Source organism: Clavelina lepadiformis, chromosome 7, assembly GCF_947623445.1.
Source record: "Clavelina lepadiformis chromosome 7, kaClaLepa1.1, whole genome shotgun sequence".
In the NCBI taxonomy this organism is placed as follows: Eukaryota; Metazoa; Chordata; class Ascidiacea; order Aplousobranchia; family Clavelinidae; genus Clavelina; species Clavelina lepadiformis.
The window spans coordinates 15,717,433-15,740,759 of NC_135246.1; the positions used below are offsets into that span (position 1 = coordinate 15,717,433).

Genomic DNA, 23,327 nt, shown 5'->3' on the forward strand with positions numbered 1-23,327 from the left:
GCTGTCACCCCACCCTAGTTGACAACATTCTGGTCTACTCTTAGTTATACCTTCTTGCTGTATCGTTTGGTGAGAAGCACTCAACTTGTCACGTATAAGTTCACCACCGCTTTGACTTGCAGTGGCATTAGACAGTCAAAGTTTAATCAACTAACATCCGTATTGTAATTAATTTCGAAACCTATTGTACAAGCAGTTTTTCTCGTAGTAAATCAGGAAAGTTGGGCGAAAACATAATAAAAAAAGATTATAGCCTACATTTTTGAAATAGCTGTAAAAATGATGAGTATAAAAGTGGCAAATAGAAGAGGGAAAACTTGTAATCACGGAAAAATAACAAAAATATCCGATGACAAATCAGCATACAGTTTACCTGATAACAGGGCAGGTGTGTTTTCAGCAGTGCTGTAACCAAGTTATTTTTTTAAGATTCGAGCCAAGTCAATTCATTTGAGAAGTTGATTTAAGTCAAGTCGAGTCAAATTACTAATTGGATCAAGTCGAGTTAAAATATAACGCAAGTCAAATCAAGCCATGTCATTGGCTATCCCTTAAACCGATCGTTCGCAACGAAATCAAATGTTTGTATTTCAGTTGGTCAATAAATTAATAACTAAGATTTAATTACTTGCGTCAAGTTACTTTCCGAGGCTCGAGTCATTACAACACTGGTTTTCAGTGTCAATTACAGATAACTGTCATTACATTACAATTACAGTCAATTACATGCATCACCAGTACATATGTTACCGTACAAGGTACAACACATACGTTTTTACTATATAAGTATGCTGATGTCCCTCTAATGCCATACTAATAACATGTTTATAAATTTGTAAAAAAATCATGGCTACCTATAATTGCGCTGTTTTTTGTATTTTACGCAATTTTCATATTCTCGACTCGTTTGGGCGCGGCATACTGCGCACATTATTCTTCAATTTTTGTTTTTCTGTATAATTAATTGTGCCCCAAATGGCCAGTAAAATAGCTACTACTACCGATAACGACATCCCACCAATAAGAAAAAGTGATGTTACACCGTATTTTTTGTAATCGTTAGAGATTGGAAGTTTGCCCGGTCGAAAGAACGTCGACGTATGCACTTTAGACACTTCTAAAGTGACATTTTTCCAATCTTTACCAGCTTCGTTTGTTGCAACACAAGTATAAATGCCACTATGGCTTGCAGTGGCGTTGGATATGAACAAAGTGACTTCGCCACTTGAAGGCGGGCTGTTAATAAGCGTTTGTTGACCTGCGATAGAACGTTGATGAAAATTCATTAACTACAGTAAAATCACCGGTAAGGCTTTAATTAGTTACTGTAAAGCCCAGTTATATCTACGTAGCCTAATGTAAAGTAAATAGTCTCCCAACAAGAAAAAATTGTGTACGAATAAATGGCCATATTCTAACAAATTTTCCAACTCACCCAAAGGTGTATGCCATGTGATGATGGGCTGGGGAGTCCCCGTTGCCACGCAAGGAAGCTTTACGTTAGATCCAAGAGGTATTATTGTTTCAGTTACCATCGAAGATTTAATTGCCGGCGCCAAACATTTAGGTAGGGATAGAAATAGCAACGTGTCAAATTTCATGCCCTAAAATAAACAATTAAAGTCAATAAACTATACATAAACAACCGTATAACCTATGCCACGCTGACTGATGAACCTGATTTGACAAAAAATTTGTACCCCATTAAGCTAAAGCATTTAACAACGGTGGATATCGAGGGCTACTTGTAGCTTATCTTACTTGTAGCTCGGGCGGAGTGTTGCAACTAGAAACCGGTTTAAAGTGAGTTTCAATCATAATCCATTTGATTCGACAATCACAAGTCCACATGTTACGGTCCAGAAACATCGTGCCCAGATTACTCAAATTTGCGGGAAATGCATCGCGCCTCAGTGTTACTAATCTAAAAAGATGCATAGTTTGCTTTAAAGCAATCAATGTACTTCCATGAACAAGGAAAAATTTCAATGCACAGTCCAACGTAATTATGGTCAATACAACTTTTCTCAAAATCACAAAAATATTGAGCAGAGAGTTCTCATCTTGAGTTAATAATACCTGTTATTCGTCAAATCCAAAGTTTTTAGATTTTGTAAAGAGCGAAACGACGTTGACATGATGACGTGTAACTTGTTTTGCCTTAGAATGAGTCTTTCTAAATTTACTAAGCCCGAAAAATCGTTTGAACGAATCATCTTTGAACAAAGATATTTAATGATACATGATAGGCCTAGTATTTGCAAAAATAGACTACAACAACAGACCTATAAGTAGCATTCAAGAAGTACACATTGAGCGGTGAGCACATTTATCTAACTTATATCCTCGTACTTCGAAATACCTCGATTGGGTTTATCGACAGATTTAAAGTCTTTAGTGATACCAGTCGTTGCAGAGCTTTCGGTATTCGGGTTAAATTACAATCGTACAAAGTTAGGTGACGTAGCGTAGCCAGTCCGACGAATGAATCGTTCCCGACCTTGGACAGGCGTCGCATGTTACTGAAGTGCAATGACGTCAGCATTCTATTTTCCCTGTAAATAGAAATTGATTTTATAGCTGATGTCTATAGTAGCCTGCATTATTTAAGGTATTAAGCGTTTGAGACTTTTGCAAACCTGAAAAGATGATCAGGGATTTCACGAATATAATTCATCTTTGAGGCTTCGAATGACTGCAGACTGATGAGAGGGCGAAACGGTGGAACAGGAAAACATCTCATCTTGCATCCGGAGAGCTTTAAAATCCTCAACTTTGACAGCCCATCAAAAGCACTAAAATTGTTTTTGGTCTCAGTAGAATTATTGTTAAAACAAAAATATTAGAGGTAAAGACATGATAAATATTATCAATCATTGTTGTTTTAGGGTGTTCTGTTCAATGAGTGTAAATAACGTATGACGTAGCCTATATAAGGGTTTGGAATTACTTAGTCTTAAAGGGTCACTGCACTTACCAATCTGATAAAAATCCAATTGGATTGTCACGTAGATCCAAAATTTGCAAAGATTTCGCCGCGGCAAAGCTGCCATCAATAAGCGCTATGATCTTATTCTTGGTCAAATCGATTTCTTTCAGAGTGGGTAAGTTACCACTGAAAGTATCTGGCTTCAACACTCGTATCCGATTTGAACTCAAGTTGATAGAACGTAATCTTTGGAAATCTCTTTAAAAGCCAGTAATTAGTTATACGTGACCAGTTTTATTCAAGTTAAAACTATACTCTTTGATCTTTTACAGTTGAAGTGATTACATTTCCACCGGCAGGGTGTAGTCTGTAGTAGTCTACTATAATGTTGGAGATAGGGATTTCAAGGACAAAAAAGATTTGTCAGACGCTAACTCCAGTCAATAAAGGTGAAATGCAGTAATAAGATAGATCACAGTGGAAAATTTCGGTTTAAATTTTTCACTTCTATAGGTTGAGTTAATGTTTTACCTGCAAAGTTTTTTTCCGATATAATAGACATTTATAATTTTGGCTTTGGTAAGAAACACCTTTGTTATTATTTACAAGAAAATCATGTATAAGTTATAAGAAAATTCTTGCTGTGAATTGAATAAATTTTGCAAAATTTTACCTGAAAGTATCGGTTTCAAGACCGGTGATAAGATCTTGCGAAAGATTGAGGTTTTCTAATAATTTAAATCTCGCCAGATGCAACGGACTTAACGTCACTCTCGTGTTAGAGGAGCCCCTTCTTAAAGTCAGTGCTCTGACGTGTTTCGGAATCAATGCGGGCAACAACATTTCATCCAAAGACAGCTCGAACCTTGAGCAAGTGACCGTTTTACTTCTATCGTTGCAGCTGCAATAATTCCTGCCCTTTAATAAGCAGCTTCCCTCTGCTAAGTCCTTGCTTGCTGATAAAATCCACCATGCTTTTACCGCAACTATTACACAATACCGACAATAGTTCATTACGGCTTGGATAAGCATAACCTCCAGTCCTATATCGTATAAACGTATACATGGATTCATGGAAATGAAGACAAAGAGGAAACGTATACGGCTGATCTTTTTGTCAGCGCCGCACGCAGTTTCACTGTTATTAATTATTTAAATTTTATTTATTTAATTAATTTATTTAAAAATATTGTCAAACAGATTACTTTGCTGATCTTATGATATTTTCTTAAGTTCATTGTTTTTAACGTGACAACGGACAAGCCAATAATGAATGTGGGTGACGCTGAAATTGGTAATCAGAGTTTCCAGACAATCACTAACAAATGTTAATGTGAGGGGACAAGTCCAAAACAAGTGGTCCTTAAATTAAATAGCAGTTGTCAGTTAATATACTAGTGAAAGGATTTGTACTAATATGTAGTGGATAAGCAGTTATTGCCATTAAATAGTGGCAAAAAACGTAAATTCATCGCTTAATTATGACGAAGATGGCGGTTCTTAATACGTCGCAATAAAAAATAAAAAAATAGGGATGACTCAGATATTTCGATCAAGTATGAATATAATGTTACCAGCAGTGACAGACAAGTAAAGAGTATTATGTATAATTATACTGTACTTAAGTGTACAACAGGAACATTTTGCGTTAAATAAGCTTAAATTAGCTTACCGTTGGTTTATTTGTACAGTACTACATTATACTAGTTAAAGTAATTAAAGTAATTACTAGTTAAAGTAATTGCTAACCCACAGCACAGCTCAGTGTTGGCTGTTGGCTTTAGCCTAGTCCGGTACCGGTAACCGTGGTAAAAACAAGAATGCTTTACCAGTTTATTTGCTGTCACCTGTGACATTCCTATGCTGAAAATAAATAACCTGCTACTAATCATCTACCTATGGAGACGTATTCCATCCAAAATGCGTTAGCTAGCTTACCATACCTAGTATATACCTCACTCGTATTGTTTTTACTTTGTGACGTCATAATCACTGGTGTGTGTCCTAATACCAGGTCAAATTTGCAAAACAATTTTGGTAATAACTGCTTAACAACCACCATACATTGTTAAAAATCCTTTCACCAGTATGTTTACTGACAACAGCTCTTTAATTTAAAGCCAAAGTGTTTATGAACTTGCCCCTCACTTACAACAGGAGTTTCTCTTTGAGCAACAAGAAGTTCTCTTACGGTTTTTTGCTTCGAACTAACTTTTAACTAGGTTGCTATTTTGGAAAAAGCTCAGTTTAATATAACAGATAGTTTATCTGTTACTCAACAAAAAAAACATTAGCAAACAATAACTCTTAAGAGTAGCCTACATGTAACTTAAACTTTCGTTGTTATTTTAGATAAAACTCAGCATAATATAACACAATATTTATTCAATCTTTTACTCAAACCAATAAAATACTGTATTATAAAACAATTCACTCCTAAAGGTACATGAGACTTAAACTTCCGTTTGTACCAAATTTTAATAAAAAATATCTAAAATTGTGTCTGACATGATAACAATCACATTACTTTTTAATTATAACGTCATAACGTTCATTTGGTGTAGCATTTCCAGTTGAATATTGAATTCAAAACTGTATTCCATTGTCTGCATAGCCCAGTGGTTCTCAAACTGCGCGTCGCGACGCCCTGGTGCGTAATTTTAATTTTCCAAGAGCGTCACACAATAATTCTGTTTCGTAGTTAACGTTTTATCAGCTCATAACAATATATAATTTCGTCGCACAATAATTTAGTATCTCCTGGCACATGAATTCGAATTCTCCCAAGATTCGATAAAATTTGCGAAAGCAAGCAAGCTCAAACATTAGATTAAATGACATTTTTTTATATTTCTATTTTTGTTGTATCAATAATTACAACTTTGATAATACGCGTCTTTATTAGATTCTTACCGCTTGTGCGTCGCGAGTCCAGCAAACTTTTCCAAAGGCGTCGCAACGAAAAAAGTTTGAGTATCACTGTATTACCCATTGGGATCCTTGGAGTGTTGATGATAAAAAAACTCTCTATTTCTTTTATTTCAAGTAATCTAAAAATCAAATCAAAGTAATCCAACGTCGCAAGACAGATTTTTACGTAGACCTGTCGCCATTCTACTTTTTCGTATTGAATTTTCATTGATTGCAATGGAATACAACGATACATCATTAAAAAGAAAGGTGAGGATAAAATATTTAATTCGTTTTCTGTAGAACAAGGGTTATTCATCAATTTTCAAGTATAATTAAAAAGGAGATTAATACGGGTTTATAATGACCAAATCAGCATTTCGTTCTCTCTATCAGCCTTTTCAGTGAGTAGAATGAATTCCTATCCGATATCAATTTTATCTGCCAGTCTACGCCCAGACGGCTGTCGATTCCTGACTTTTTCTGCGTCCGCCACAATTTATAACTTATATAACTTCACCTTATGCAGTAGTTTGTAATCATCTTGCCAGGAACTTATAGCCTGTCCTATTTGCTGTTCTTAATCCACACACTGCGTCCATTTCTTGGATAACTGAAAAGAAAATTTCTTTCCGATAATGAAACTGAACAAGATATGTCACGAGAATATCTTTTCACGCCTGTTTTATAAGCACTGCATTTTAACGTTGTAACACCCGGTTTGTAAAGCACTAGTTTACGGTGTAAGCTGTTTATAACTACTTAGTGTTTGTTTTATATTTACTACCCCGTAAACTGTTAGGGAGTTTTTACCTTAGTGTGTGCGTGCACTGTTTTTCTGCTGCATTATGTTATACAGTAATTTAATCCAATGTGTGTGTGTCAGCCGTTTTTATAGATGCTGTTCATTACTTCATTTATGCGTACTTGCGTGTGCTTGTCCGTTTTCATAACTTCTCTCCCACTGTCGCACTTCTTTACTATTTACACGTGCAGGGTTTTTTTAGCTTGTTTCTCGTTCCGCGTCACCGCACTACCCCTGCAGACCTATTTGGTAATTAACGCCCCACGCTTATTTTCTTGCTATGTGGCTAAGATTAATTCTGTGTTTTGGTTGAGTTGAGTTGGTCTACGTTTGGTTTTAATAAAGTGAAGACCCTTGTTTTTATCTAAGAAAGACTTGTAGAAATGAGACCGTCTGGCTATTCGACTAGCCGTTAAGCGGGGAGCTTACCTGGTAGAGAAAATTTGGTTACAATTGGCGAGCGCGCCAGGATCCCGCAGTCAAAAAGGTATCAAGGTATCAAGGTATTGTTTACCAGTATGGCTTTTAATGTGACGTTGCCTCTACTAAGATATAAGTCCAATGAAGACTTTCAAGACTTTCTCAAAGTTTTTAACTCTTACTGCGCCAGCGTTAGGGCAAATCAAGATTTTAAGAAACACCTCCTCATTGAAAGTTTCGATAAGGACTTTGTCTGGGAAATTCAAGGGAAAGATGCCTCCGTCTACGACTTAGAGTTCGACGAGTTGGTGGAAAGGGCTTCAGAAGCAGGGCGATCAAAGGCGGAAATCAGCAGATTAAAAAACAGCCTTTTGGATAGGGTACAGAAACCGGACGAATCTACACGATCATTCGTCTACGCTTTGCGGAAACAGGGTGACATGGCATACGCCAGTGCAGATCAAGCACCTGTAAAAAATGAGGTACTCTACTTGGCATTGATCCGGGGTTTGAGAAACCGCAAAATATCGGAAACCTTAGTCGCAGACCTAGAGATCGGCAGAGACTTCTTCATTACCAGCGCCCGAGCCATTGCCCTGGACGTCTCGGAAAAGACTCCGTGTTCAGACGTGTTCACTGTCGCTCGACTTTCACATGGAGACAAAAGCCGCCAGGACGAAGCGACTGTTTTGATGAAGAATGAACTTGCTAAGATAAGTGGCGAGATAAAATTGTTTAATGACAATATTCAAGGCCGGATTTCAAGTATTGACGAAACTGTGTCTTCAGTGAAAACGCAAGTGAACACTTTACAACGAGACGTGGATCGCCTCCATTGGAAACCACGCGCACCGGGTCCGTCTGAAGGAAGAAATCAACGATACCGAAACCGTAAGTCCCCTTCCGATAAAACACGTGGGGTCCTAAACAACCCACGTTCAAATGCAAATCCGTCTAAATATGATTCATTTAGGCGAGATTGCCTAAACCGTCAAAGCCTAGCTACGAATCACAACCCTCGGACTAACGCATGTGATGTAAACAGATCAAAGTTAAGTTGGAATCGATCCTGTCCGCCTGCTCCAGCCACCGCAACACCCGCTCAACAACATTACCGGAAAAGGTTATGCAAGTATGTTAATATGATGTTGTGTTCTGTGCCCATTTGTGCTCTGGTAGACACGGGAGCCAGCGTATCACTCATGTCTAAAACTTTGTTCGATAAAGTTTCATCAGAAAATCCGAGTACCACACTAGGCCCCACGTTAGATACACAGTTAACTACGGCTAGCGGGACGGCCCTACAGGTGTTAGGCCTTGTCACGTTATCAGTGCAAGTGGCCGGTTTGATCACAGAGTGCGAAATCTACGTAGTTAATCAACTCACGGAAGATTTCATCATTGGGTTAGATTTCGTCCAGCATCACCAATGCCGGATCTGCTACAAGGACAAAACTCTAGAAGCCGGATCGTCGTCAACACCCCTGCTCGATGGAAGAGTGACCTTACAACGAAACGAGGTTTATATCGTCGAAGACCTGATCGTCCCCGCTTCCACTGAGGTGTGTACTTCTGGCATATTTTGTATGGATCCGATGATTAAGATACCCGACGTTGAGTTCCCGGCACTAGTTGAAGGTAATCTCCGATTGAATGATAAATATGGGATACTAGCGGGTAACTACCTCACGCAAGTTCAGAACGGAAAGGTCCCCATTCGATTGGCTAATTTCAGTGATGACGAAGTCAGATTAGTCAACGGAACCAGGGTCGCCACCCTACATCCAGTCTCTGTATTCGGCGGAGGTGATGTTTACCAGCCCGGCACGTGCGCTTTAGTTTCGAGATTAAACTCCACGTGTGACTGTAATAATAACCGATGCATTGTGAACTCCGACCAAAGATGTTCCGTAGCGTCGGTAGAAGAACATCGTTTTAAACCCCAGCGTGATCACTTGCAAGCTATCGAAGAAGGCGTAGATTTAGGGACGAAGCTGTCTAAGAGTGAACGTCGCGAAGTACTCAATTTATTATCGAAGCATTGGAAGTGTTTTTCGACCAGTCAATTCGATCTAGGCAAAACCGACTTGATAGAACACCATGTCGATATTGGGACTAGCGCCCCCGTGAGACAACCGCATCGCCGAATACCCCCTCGAGACAAGCGAAAGGTAGAAGAAATCCTCACGGAAATGGAGAAGCAAGGCTTGGTTCGCACATCCACATCCCCTTGGTCCAGCGCCATTGTTCTTGTACGAAAAAAATCGGGCGAGGTGAGGTTTTGTGTTGATTACAGGCGCGTAAATGACCTGATGAAAAAGAACAGTTTCCCAATCCCACGTGTCGACGAGAGCCTGGACGAATTGTCGAGTAACATTTATTTTTCTACTCTGGATCTGCGTTCAGGGTATTGGCAAATACCCATGAATCACAGGTCCCGCGAGGTTACGGCTTTTACCACCCACATGGGGTTATATGAATGGAACGTTATGCCGATGGGTCTTAGCAATTCGGCGGCTACATTTCAACGATTGATGCACATCGTTCTAAATGGATTGGAGTGGCGCGGCGCTTTAGCATATTTAGACGATGTGATCGTGTATGGTCGCACATTCGGGGAACACATGTCTCGTTTAAGCGACGTTCTAAATCGACTGGAAGAAGCCGGTTTAACACTGAAACCGTCCAAATGCTCCCTTTTTCAAGAATCGGTGAAATTTTTGGGGCATAAAATTTCTAAGGAAGGCGTGATGTGTGACGCCGAGAAATTAGAGGCAGTCGCGAATTGGCCGATACCTCGCACCGTGAAACACGTTCGACAGTTTGTAGGTCTGACATCATATTATAGGAAGTTTATTCCAAATTATGCCAAAATTGCCTCACCGTTGCACAAACTCACCGAGAAGAACAAGAAGTTTCAGTGGACCGAAGAGCATCAGAACGCCTTTGCTACTTTGAAGCGTTTGCTGTGTACCGCACCAGTGCTGGCATACCCAAACTACGACAAGCCGTTTATTCTCGACACCGATGCATCCGATAACGCAATTGGCGCTGTTCTGTCACAAGTCATAGATGACAGAGAGCGTGTGATCTCGTATTGTAGCCGATCTCTAGGGAAAGCAGAAAAGAACTACTCCACGACTCGAAAAGAGCTTCTGGCGGTCGTCTGGGCAACAAAATTGAATAGGTGTCACCTCCTAGGTCAAAAGTTTTTGCTGAGGACAGACCATGCATCGTTGCGTTGGTTATGGCAGTCAAAGGAGTTGTATGGACAATGCGCTCGATGGGTAGAACACCTTGCCGAGTACAATTTTGAGCTACTCCATCGACCAGGACAAAAACACAAAAACGCTGACGCGTTGAGTCGACGCCCTAACGAAGGTACACAGGTGAACCTCCCCTACAAATGGCATGACCAACAAGTTGCAACAAGCCTCGAAGATTCCAAGCAAACAGTCAACAACATAGATCTTAGAGGCAACATCGGGTTTCTTCCGAATGAAGTACTGAATCTACAGGAAGAGGACGCAGAGATTGCCCCCGCTTTGAGATGGCTACAGTTGGGGAAAAGACCTCCGTACAAACATGTTAAAAACTTGTCAAGAATGACTAAGCATCTATGGGCCCAATTTGGAAGTTTACACACTTTTGACGGCCCTGTTTATTGGGCGAATAGTAATCGCAGTTTACCGGGAACACACTGTTATCGACTTATAACTCCGGAACCTATGCGTTTGTCTGTGTTGCAGTCACTACACGATTGCGTTCTTGGCGGGGCTCATTTAGGGTTGACGAAAACTTGCCACAAAGTAGAAGAAAAATTTTATTGGCCTGGTTGGAGACAGGACACCGAAAAATATTGCCGAAACTGCGATGTATGTCAAAGGAACAAGAAACCGCCGGCCGAGCCAAGGGCGAGGTTGGTTCCGTCCACGGAAGATAGGGCGATGCAGAGAGTAGAAATAGACGTCGTGGGACCTCTACCTATGACATCATCAGGTTTTCAATACATCTTGGTGGCGTGCGATTTATTTACCAAGTATGTAAGGGCCTGGCCCATGCGCAATCAAACAGCAAAAACCACAGCGGACGTCTTGTTCCACCGATGGTTCACAGTTCATGGTGTACCAGATGTTATCCACAGCGACCGGGGTGGGAATTTTGAGAGCGAGGTCTTCAAAGAACTATTACGATTGATGGGTTGTTCGAAAACAAGGACCACAAGTTATCATCCACAAGGGAACGGGGGAGTTGAAAGAAACAACAAGACTATCATCACCATGTTACGAAATTACGTACAGGAGGATCAACGTAGTTGGGATCAAGCTTTGTCAGCCGTCGTGGCGGCCTATAACGCGAGCGTCCACGACAGCACAGGTGTATCGCCGCATTTCTTATTAACTGGTCGTACGCTTCGTTTACCTGCGGATTTATTGGGCACACCGACCGGTGTAGTGCTAAAAACGTCGGTTATTCAGGATTTACAAACGCGGTTAAAGATTGCAGAAAAGACGGTGCGGGAAACGCTACGGAAACAACGAACGAAGATGGCCGACCTCTACGACCAACGACAAAGGGGGCTACCAATTGAAGTGGGGAAAGAAGTATGGCTGAAAGACCAAGTGGTCCCACAGGGAGAATATCGCAAATTTCATCTTCCTTACAAGGGCCCCTTCACGGTAGTGAACGCGCGACATCCCACTTATACTATTAAAGACAAAGCCGGCAAAGAGCAAACGGTTCATTTTAACAGAATGAAATTAAGGGTTCATAGTGATGACAGGCGTGACAATCAACTCCCGTACGATCATGTTCCGGATAATGGCATTAACCACTGTTCTCCTTTTGAAGGTTTGGTGTTCATACCACAAAATTCAACGGATACCGCCACCGGAGAATCCGAGGCTACATCAATCAATACGAGCGCGACTGAGCAATTATCCAGTAGTCAAGGACGGGAAGACTCGGCAGTTGGGCAACTCAGGATCACAGAGGAGGGCAATAACGAGACAATAGAGACAAGCCAACCTGCCCTCGTAGAGAACGGCCCCATTCCCAGCGAGACCACTTCGGCCATGACGGAAAGAAACCTACCGCCACGGCGAGCTCGAAGACAAACACGTTTTTACCCGGATAATGAATAATTTTTCCGGGGCCGGAAAAGAACTGGTCTGGGGGGGATGTCACGAGAATATCTTTTCACGCCTGTTTTATAAGCACTGCATTTTAACGTTGTAACACCCGGTTTGTAAAGCACTAGTTTACGGTGTAAGCTGTTTATAACTACTTAGTGTTTGTTTTATATTTACTACCCCGTAAACTGTTAGGGAGTTTTTACCTTAGTGTGTGCGTGCACTGTTTTTCTGCTGCATTATGTTATACAGTAATTTAATCCAATGTGTGTGTGTCAGCCGTTTTTATAGATGCTGTTCATTACTTCATTTATGCGTACTTGCGTGTGCTTGTCCGTTTTCATAACTTCTCTCCCACTGTCGCACTTCTTTACTATTTACACGTGCAGGGTTTTTTTAGCTTGTTTCTCGTTCCGCGTCACCGCACTACCCCTGCAGACCTATTTGGTAATTAACGCCCCACGCTTATTTTCTTGCTATGTGGCTAAGATTAATTCTGTGTTTTGGTTGAGTTGAGTTGGTCTACGTTTGGTTTTAATAAAGTGAAGACCCTTGTTTTTATCTAAGAAAGACTTGTAGAAATGAGACCGTCTGGCTATTCGACTAGCCGTTAAGCGGGGAGCTTACCTGGTAGAGAAAATTTGGTTACAGATATATGTATACCGCGTATACGCCGTTTTAAATATTTATGCTAATCCGGTATCAACTTTCGAAGCGTTTCTTTTAAAGTATTTACTAACGTCTCCTCACATCTCAAAAAATGCATCAAATTAAATGGTTTTGTTGCAAAATGAAAGTAAACTTTATTCGTTTACAGGTTCGTTTCTAGTTCTACATCACCAAGCTTCGGGTTATCGTCTTAGGGCTAATTAACGTACGGCTCTAAACAGCTATAACATTAGAGCCAAGTCGACCTGCAACATGAAAAGTCCGTCAATCACTTGCTTAGTTTAAAAAAATAAAATTTATTTTATAAGAACTGCGAATATATCTGTTTTAAATATTCTCTAATAACTTCTAAACTAATTTTCAATACAGTTTGGTTAAAGGTTTGATCACATAACTCAACGCGTGTTCGTTATTCGTCTAATTACAAATCATTCTAAGCCATATAGCGTTCGCAAGCAGGGAAGATTTGATTTTCGCGATTTGTATTGAGTCAAACTTGACACTGCACAGACTAGCAATTATCGAAAAATGAGAATCATTGAACTGAATGTGTAAATGTCACGAGATTATTTTATGCACCTGTTTTGTAGACACCACATTATATACCGTCTTTTCTTTGCATTGTGTTGTTTTTATGCATGTTCACGGTCTGCCGTATTTTACTTGTTTATGTTCTTTTACTTGTTCTTGTACACCTGTTTTTATCAAATCTCTTGTGACGTCTCACGTAGTTACCCCAAAGGCTAAATTAGTATCGTGTTTTACGTTCCACGTTGATTCCTTCATCGCGTGGAATTTGTTTGGTGTAGTACTGTGCGCGGCTGGGCGACGGTTGTGGGCAGTTACGTTTTGGGTTTTAGTGAGAGATGATCGTTTTTATTAAGTAAAATGCCATTAAAAGTTAACAAGGCAAAACCGGCTAAGTGACTAGCCGTTAGAGCGGGAAGATTCCTGGTCAAAGAAAGTTTGGTTACATAAACAGAGAAACACGTCGTTTTTGAACGTTGACCTGGTTCCTAAATGCAGACAAAAGAAAGCGTTTTCGTCCCCTTGAAAATGAAATGATTTTACTGGGCCAAACAATAGCATTTATGTGCAAACAAACGACGCTAATATAATCATATGGTCAGTTATGCACAAGAATTGTGTTAATGAACTAGTGCTGATCAGTGAAAGCTTGGCAGTTAGCAGGATAGCATCTCCGGGTTGTTTCAAAAAACCTATATGCTCGTTTGACTTCACTTGGCTCTCTCCAGGGATGTCCCCTCAAAAAGTTGTTTTTAATTCAGCTATGTCCAACCGAAATACGTTAGTGGGCCAAAAATTACGTCACTAGTTGAATCAGGCCGCACATTGCCACCATGAATAACTTACACTACTAACCACACAAACACAGTACCAACAACACGTATAATATAGGACGTTATGACGTTCAAGCAATTTCTACACGAAAAAAATAATAATTAACAGCACACTTTCAAGGAAGGTCAAACAGACAGAGGAAAATATTAAAGAATAAACTAGTAAATCTTTTTTCCTCAGTTAATGCAAAACATGTTTTTGAATGTTATTACCCAACTTTGAAATATTGACAGGTAATTTTTATATTGCGCAACGTAACTGTTCGGCAGCTGTTTTAGTTCTTGCAGGAAAACAGAATCTAAGTACTGTATATCTTTTCGTCTTTCATGAGTGAAAGCGATTTATTTCGGTTAAGTTCTAACGGTACGAGATTTCACCGACAACAGTATGTTAGAGTTGTTAAATATAAGATGAAATACTGTGCATGTAATACAACGATACCAACACCAGGGCCGCTCGAAACCTTCAAAAGACCCGCATTCGGTGTGCAGGTTGGATATAAGGTACCTGTACCGAATAAGGCCCACCTAACACTTTTTTGAAAATAACTCAAGAACCATAAATGAGAATAGACTAAAAAATCGTATTCTATTAGTGAGGGTATATGACTACAACATATTAAAACCACAATACCTGACAACCCCCCAAAAAATTTTTATAAAGAAATTAAAAATTCCAAAAAATGGGCCTTATTAGGAGCATAGGCTCCTAATAAGGCCCACCAATTTTGTGAGTATTTTGATTCAAAACATAGTAATAGACAACATATAACATTATTAGAAATTTCACATTTTAAGTTGTACAAACATTTAAAAAGATTCCACTAGGCGCATCAAAGTAACTGCAACAATTTGCCAACTGATGACTGGAACCACTCTTGAAGTCTGGACATCAATTATCCAAGCATCTTGTATGGGCCTTATTAGGCGGATGTGGCATCCACGAAAAAAATGTCACATTTTTATCATCAGAAACATTTTAGCAAAAAAAAGTGCATTATCCTTTTCAATACTAAGTTGGTTGTTACATGAAAACTTCAGCCGGCTGACAACAGTTCATTTAACCGGCCAAATTCTCACTTACTTTTTTTCTAAATTAACAAAACCACCTTAACTGCAAATATCAAATTTTTGTTGTGCTCTAGCGAATCGGTTGATCACGTGACAAGGATGAAATCTGGTAAACCATCATGAATTTATATTAGTTTTTATGTAGGGACAAAATCTTTCATTTATTTGCACGGGTTTGCGAAATATGAGCAATGGGCCTTATTAGCGACCGGGCCTTATTCGGTACAGGTACCTTAGCTGTTTTAGTTATTTAGGAAATAATTGAGCTCGGTTTTAATAAGATTATTTTTAGTAATACTTAATTGATTCCAACGTTGTTTTCCGGGTAACAATCACTTATTGGTTAAGTAACACAGTCCCTCTCTGAGCTTACAAACAATTGATGATCGCAAGTGTTAATCTTCTGTTGTCGAAGTAATAGTCCAAAATCAGGTCACGTTTATTTTACTCTGCTTTTATTGTTATAAACGCGTCAACTTCAAGCTTTGCTGCGAATCATATAAATATTCGTTGTCCAAAGTCCAAACAAAATAACTTGGACGGCAGTTGAACGAGTTGGACAACGCCGACATAATGTAAACTTGTATCTAACTGCTGAGTCTCTTTAGCAACCGGTCTGCTGAGCGAGGGCTCTTCTGATGATTGATGATGACTGATGATCTTATTCAGGCAACAATTTACACCCACTTTGCTGATTGCACAACTTTCACAATAGCTCATAGGCTTCGTACCATCATGGACAGTACAAGGTATACTAATATAGACTGATGAGTTAATTGGTAAAGCAGGATAATACATGAAGTTCGCAGGATTTTAATTCTTTGTTTAATCTTTCTAAGGGTTCTTGACATGGATGCTGAATACAATTAATCTTGAAAACTTGCTTAAAGCAGAAGGCTTGTTTTACTCCATGGCCAAAAGAACATGTCTAGCCTCATGAAAAGCTGTTCAGGCTTTGTTATTTGCTACTGTCCTTATTTTCCCAAATTCCATTTGGTTAACGTTTTGCAGTATAAAATGTGACTTTTAGCAATCGCTGACCTATTTTTATCTTAACTTTTTTTCATGCACTCAGTAATACACACGGTGTAATGTTTGTGTTATCTCGTAAGTTGTAACAATTTGTGCACGCAATAAAATAGTCTATCAGATACCAAGCGCCTGTTCATTTCAAAGTTTTATGGGCTACGATGCCTTTTTCGATACTCTTTGTTTTTAGAATGTTTTCGGTCTTTTTGTCGACTATAATCATCTCTGTATTTGTAGGTTTTCTCCCTATCATCATGCTTTAAATCTGCTCGGTCAGAGTAATCAGTCTTGTGGTGTTTTTCATGTTTGCCGTGAGCGTCTTTCACTCTTTTCTTATTCCTGAATTCTTCATCGGATGAATTGCGTCTTGTCTTTTCCAAAGAATGTTCCCTTTTCTTGCGATTTTCAAATTGTGAATCTTCATGCTTAATTTCGTCGTCTTCTTGTTTTTTGCCCTTATGTTGTCTCTTTTCTTTTTCTTTTGGCGTTTCTTTCAAGAAACTTAGCCCCTTTTTCTTTTTTTCTTTTTTCTTCTTTTTCTTCACGTCTAATTTCATTTCAAAATACTTGAGTTATTTATTAGCCTGCATTAAGCCTGTGCGTTGTTATTATTGCATTGCTTCAAAAATGATCTCACGTTCTTCATGGTCACTTTCATCACTCTCCACAATGACTTCTTCCTTGACCTTTGTCTCATACTCATCCATTACATCTGGTGCAACTCCCTTTTCTCTTACTTTCTGAGTGAGTTCATCAATATCTTCATCTTCTTTTGGCACCTTATATGACATGACATGGTCAACCCTCATCTGACGACCTTTGATCTACATACATTACAATTTATTTTATTAGGAAATCCATTTTCACAAGGGGTAGAATGTAAGTAGCCAACATAGGCCATATCTGTGTAGCTTAAAACCCACTAGAATTGCAAAATTAAATACTACATTTGGTATCTTGTGATAGGCTAATCTGTGATATCCTCGGACTGAGGAAAGTATTAGCACGACTTGAACCCTGCAATTATTCTTCATCGCTCAAACCCTGGGTGCCGAGCTAGCCTTTGTGCAAGTTCTAATTGTAAAAAATCTTTTGTTTTTTTTGATTTTTTAAAATCGCCTTGCCCAAAGGTCTTGTTGAACTTCATATGAATGCTGCTTTGAATAATTTTGTAAATCTCACCTTTGTCCCATTGAGGTTATCGACAGCTAAAACAGTGCTCCTCTGATCTTCATAGCAAATAAATGCAAATCCTTTTGATTTACCAGTTTTTTTGTCTCGAATCAGGTTTATGTTGACTATTTCCCCATACCTGAAAAGTTTAAAAATTTGTGACGCCAAACATAACAAAAAATAGGAAGTTACAGTATGCATACAATCGAACCTCGTTATTATACCCCGTTCGTAACGTTTACACCTGTACAATGTTCAGATTTTCAAGTCCTGAAAAAACCTGCTTTCCATTCAACGTACATGTGATCCATTCATTGATAAAAGCGTTGGTAATTGTTACATCACAAAGATCGCTAACAGTTAACGCAACTCTAAACTTCTGGGGAAGGAAAAGTGATGGGTTTTGATAATTTTTGTTGGTTTTGGGGGTGTGATCCGGAATAATCTGAACAAGTGTCTAATTGTGAGGGTAATTTTCCAACTTTGCACCATATGATTATTTACATAATTGTCAAAGTCACTTCATGCGTACATTTGACATTGTTATTTGGTCAAGATGGGAAATGATGTGATTTACAGTGCTTAAATGTTATTTTATGTTTATGGATTGATCTGTTCCTTACTTAAATAGCTATTGGTTACAATGAACTATAGATATAACAATACTTAGTAACGAGGTTCAGCTGTATCATGTTATTTCTGTTTCATTGACATTACTGACTGTGAAAAAATGCATATTAGGTCCCCTTCCGAGAGTTCATAGGGAATGCCACCAACATAGAGCCAGGCACTGTCTTTGTACTGATTATGCCACGATGAACTTGAGCCAACAACGCCCATGCGAAGCTCCTTGTCGTTGAGTTCATTGATAAGCCGTATTTTGGTAAGAATGCTAAAACATAAACCAAAATATGTCAGAAAAAATTATTCTTATTTATGTATTATTAAGTAGTATTCTTATTTATATGATGGAATGGGTTGCAATTGCAATCCTGGGTGCATACTGCATAGCCAAAATCCAATGTGTGGGCCGAGGGGTGTAATGTGTAACTGTGTGCATCAAGATTGCTTGTTAGGTGCAAAGACGTTGGGATGGGTCAATCTGAATACAAACCTATACAGATTCACTAAACAGCAACCATTTGACCAACTGTAAGAGTTGGCAAAAATGAATACTAACTCAGGTGAACACAAATTACAGTATAGGCTGCAAAAAATTGTTGAGTTGGACAAGAAATGATAGTGAAATTTATTGGCAAAAAATGAGTAGAAATGAAAAATAATCATCAGTCACCAATGTTCAATCAAGTTTTAAAAAGCTGAAAAAGTATATTAGAATTGAGTATTGCAGATTTAGACTTTCTCATGACTCTTTCCCATTCAGGACTTACATTTGTAAAAAAGATCTCAATTTCTTCTATTTGGTTTTATATAACAAGAATGTCTTAAAAGCTATGGTAATTTTTAATCGGACATTTTTGACAAAAAAAAACCTACATACCAGTCAACATGCGGTTCCCTCTTTTACCTTTCCACTCCCACATAAACAAGCCAAAGTTTTAATCTTACCGTCATTATGTCCTCATAAGTCATCATTAACATACTATCATGTTTACTGTACATCTTTTAACAACACTCTGATACGTACTAATAACCAGCCTAAAATTACAGCGATAAAGCATTATGGTTTTGAACACAGAAGTGCAAAAGATCCTTGACACAATAAAAAGCATATGTTTCATAATCTTACTTCATGTTTGAATCCCTGAGTTTGAGCCTGGAAGTTCTTCAAGACCGTATCATTAGTTAGTAGCCTAGGCCTGTAAAATCGGTCATATTTGTTACATATAGTATAACTATAACATAGTTGTTATACTCAGTTATAGTGGCAGTTGTTGTGTGTCTGGGCACCTATAAACTTGGTCAATTACATATCAATATTTACATATATATACAGTATGAAGGCCGTAAATATTTCACTGAAAAAAGTAGATTTGAAGGTAGGCGAGCATATTTTTTTTCCAAGGACCTTTTCCAACCAAATCTAAAATAATCACTGCATTTTAATGAAATAGATTAGGTCTACTGGTATATATATATAAGGTGTTAACATACAGGCTTTACAAAAAGTTAACAAAAAATAACAAGACAGATTTCGCCATGATTGGTATGATAACCTTTATCTCTAGAATGAGAATTTAAGTCTTTGCATAATCATTATTCATCAATCCAGTCCTGATTACAGAGCTATTTTTGCATATTGGCTACTCTACCCTAGCCTCTCATCAATTCTACTGCACCATGCATATCATTTTATTTTGACTTTGATTTTAGCTTAACTGGCCTATTGCTTAGACCTATGAAAACAGCCCAATAAAACCTTAAAATGACGGAAAGCTGATATTGAAACCGTGACGCGACACCTTATCGAAAGACACTTTATCGAACGACACTTAATCGAACGACACTTTATCGAAAGACACTTAATCGAACGACACCTGATCGAAACGACACCTGATCGAAACGACAGTTGATCGAACGACACTTTATCGAACCGAAAGTTGATCAAACGACACTTTATCGAACCGACAGTTAATCAAAACGACAGTTGATCGAACGACACTTTATCGAACCGACAGTTCAAGCAAGATTTTTGCGTGTTTCTCAAACATTGAAACAATGGGTCATTGTGATGTTCAGCTATCTGTCCATGTTTGTTTGATAAAGTTGGATTTTGTAATTTTTGAGATATTGTGATATTTATATAATTTTGCTCTCTCTCCGCATTGAAACGTATTACTCATTTACGCACCAATAACTTGACTAACTATTCTTTTTCGTTCTCTTTTCACAGCGGGGGCGCGGCGTAACAAGAAGAATTTATAAAAATGTGTCACTTTTAGAAATACCTAATTTACACTAAATTCACTTTCTTTAGTTTTACAATTATGATGTATACAGGAAGCCAGATGATGTTTCTACTAACCTGTAATAATCTCATCAGTCTACGACGCATAGGTTTCTAGGTTACTCTCGTACTTAGTAATTCTCGTGCGTATTCTTGTGATATCTTATTAATATGTGGGCGGGCCGGCCGCCATGCGAAATCGAACACTTTATGATACAAATATAAAATATAGATATAAAATATAAATCGTCAACTTTATGATATATACATCACAATTCATTAATGCACACCATTACAAAGACCGCACATCACAATGGCTCATTGTTTCAATGTTTGAGAAACACGCAAAAATCTTGCTTGAACTGTCGGTTCGATAAAGTGTCGTTCGATCAACTGTCGTTTTGATTAACTGTCGGTTCGATAAAGTGTCGTTCGATCAGCTGTCGTTTCGATAAAGTGTCGTTCGATCAACTGTCGGCTCGATTAACTGTCGTTCGATAAAGTGTCTTTCGATCAGCTGTCGTTTCGATCAGGTGTCGTTCGATAAAGTGTCTTTCGATAAAGTGTCTTTCGATAAGGTGTCGTAGTACCATTGAAACAACAACAAAAATTTCAAGCTTATTGATGTATTTGAAGAGTTTTGGTAGGTCGGAGGTCCGGACCTTTTGCAGGTGAAATTAGATATCTTAGACAAAAAATTGTTTCAACTTAGCATGCCCAGGACAGCGGAAGATTTTTCTTAATTAATGGTGGAACACAAGATCAGTGGGTAGGCCTAGGCCAGGGATGGCGAACCTTTTTTAGTGCATGGGTCACAAAAGAGACCTTAATCCTTGAAAAAGCAAAAGTGGGTCATACATTTAATTACATGTTAATGCGAAACTACATGTTAATGCGAAACTTGCTGCTGCATCTTCTCTGCAATTCGGTACGGTACTAGATTAAAATAGGTTGGGGCCTTATTACAAATATTTAGTGAAACATTTATTCTTTGCTTAAATATTTGTTTAAATTTCATTATTTTAAAAAATACAAGTGGGTCACTGAAAATCTGTGATGGGTCACTTCGTGACCCGCGGGTCAGTGGTTCGCCATCCCTGGCCTAGGCTATAGCCTATAAACAAAACCTATAAGTTCGTTTGAGTATTATTTGTGCTTGTTACTATTAGCTACGGTTACAGGTTCCGTGTAGTTTACCTTTGTTCTTTGCCACCTGCATCCGGAAGATTTAAAAATCGTAATCGGTTGACTTTAGACTACAGCAAACTGGAAAATAAAGCGGATTTTGCAATGGACCTAAGGCCATAATTACGATAAGTTTTATTGTCAACATCCACCTGACAAAACTCCTAAAGTAAACAAAGCCAAGTTAGTTTTTGTCGGAACTTCGAGTTTTAGTTTTACCTAGTGGTGTATCAAATCGTGTTTTTTTGGATTCCGTCCAAAACTGAAATTTCGGAAAAATGAATGAATTATAAATTTTACTAACGCAAATGTTTCCACATAATTTCTGTTTTAAATGAGCTTTTAAATTAGAAAGCAAGATGCAGTATTGAAAAAATATTGATCTCGCAACAAAGTCACGCTTGACCATTTACAAATATTTAAACGAAAATAAAGGTGAGTTGGTTTGCATTTGCATGCTGGCAGTCTTTTGTCTCTAACTTCCAGTCTTCCAATCGCCCATAGAATTCTGAACTCTAGCACTTGATACCATGGTACAGTGAAGAGTGTATGTATAATTATTATGTTTAGTTTAGGGTAAAAGGCAGATGTTAAAACTTAAAACTAATTAAATTATCTTGTATCAGTCGCCCTGAACGCTGTATTGAAAGAAATCATTGTGTACCGGACATGTCCGGTGCTACAACGTAGCTATCTGGTGCACAAAATGTGTCAAATTAAATTACTTTGTAAGTGAAATATAATTATCAAACGGCAGACAAATGTGATGCACAGTTTTTTTGCCTACTAGTGCACACCGGTCTTTGAAAATTACACTTTGCGGTGCATAAAAAACTTACTTTTCATACTGGCCCTTTACGGTATAGCCTAAGCTAGGCTACTGTATGCACAAAATAAAGAAAAGAATGTGTATAAGCCAAGGCTTTGTAATCGATGAAATACGTTAGCTCTATAAAATCAAAGTCTGGGTAACGTACTTGGTCGCGGCTTGGGTCAATATGGTATACCTATGGATTTTTTACCCGAAATATCGGTGCACCTCAGCTCTAGTAACCTTTGCTGGCCTAAGGACAATTTTGTGCACTAACTCGAGCCGTAGGCCTAATGTTCCAAATGAGAGAAATTCCGAAAAGAGAAGCCACAATTGAATTCTCTGTTTATAGATATCTTATAAAACGTAGTTTTATATAAAAGATTTCTATGACTCAGATTCAACCAAACCAGATTAGTATTGTTACTTCCGTATTTCCATCAATCAATTAATCATGTTGAAAAAAACAAAATTAAGCAGATGAGCAGGTGGTGTGTTCAAGCAACAGATGATTGAAAATCGCTTCAATGCTAGTGAGACCATAGGTAAGTTGAACATCTGTAAATTGTGTCACAAGAACTTCCACTGTAGCTCTGATCCACGAACTGTGCCTTTATTCAGTATCTTTATATTATTATCTTTAATAACTTCTGTTATCGTACTTCTTGCGTGTGTATATAGCTGTAGTTGATTACTCTATAATCTATACTACCATCAAACAATTTTTAAGTAATAAAATTAAGAAAAAAATTAATTCGCTTGTCTACGTACAGTATAAATAAACCTTCGCTTATATAAATTCCATCATTTTTTTTCATTTCAGTCATGTGAGAGTTAGAGAAAGAATTCCATAAGATTTTATTTGATAGTTCCTATACTAAAACCCACTTATAAATAAGCTTTTAAACTCTAAAATGAATGAGC

General features: G+C 38.3%; 3 protein-coding genes across 4 annotated transcripts; 1 reads left to right on the top strand and 2 right to left on the bottom strand.

Moving 5' to 3' along the window:
• Positions 1–382: 382 nt before the first annotated feature.
• Positions 383–4,413, bottom strand: LOC143464690 (uncharacterized). The gene is made up of 8 exons (XM_076962617.1): positions 3,603–4,413; positions 2,978–3,187; positions 2,640–2,795; positions 2,363–2,555; positions 2,080–2,216; positions 1,762–1,924; positions 1,436–1,604; positions 383–1,258 (listed from the first exon to the last, which is right to left on the bottom strand). Exons 1-8 carry the CDS (start codon positions 4,001–4,003, stop codon positions 891–893), a joined length of 1,797 nt encoding a protein of 598 aa, XP_076818732.1. The 5' UTR covers positions 4,004–4,413; the 3' UTR covers positions 383–890.
• Positions 4,414–7,162: 2,749 nt separating this feature from the next.
• On the top strand, positions 7,163–8,625 carry LOC143466196 (uncharacterized). Its single transcript, XM_076964832.1, has 2 exons — positions 7,163–8,196; positions 8,475–8,625. Exons 1-2 carry the CDS (start codon positions 7,163–7,165, stop codon positions 8,623–8,625), a joined length of 1,185 nt encoding a protein of 394 aa, XP_076820947.1.
• Positions 8,626–16,379: 7,754 nt separating this feature from the next.
• On the bottom strand, positions 16,380–22,588 carry LOC143465748 (RNA-binding motif protein, X-linked 2-like). Of its 2 annotated transcripts, none has more exons than XM_076964210.1 (6): positions 22,570–22,588; positions 19,250–19,319; positions 18,221–18,391; positions 17,509–17,638; positions 16,964–17,150; positions 16,380–16,873 (listed from the first exon to the last, which is right to left on the bottom strand). In XM_076964210.1, exons 2-6 carry the CDS (start codon positions 19,252–19,254, stop codon positions 16,476–16,478), a joined length of 891 nt encoding a protein of 296 aa, XP_076820325.1. In that variant the 5' UTR covers positions 19,255–19,319; positions 22,570–22,588; the 3' UTR covers positions 16,380–16,475. The 2 variants fall into 2 exon arrangements, with proteins under 2 accessions (XP_076820325.1, XP_076820323.1); XM_076964208.1 differs by lacking the exon at positions 22,570–22,588 and adding an exon at positions 21,605–21,746.
• Positions 22,589–23,327: the final 739 nt, after the last annotated feature.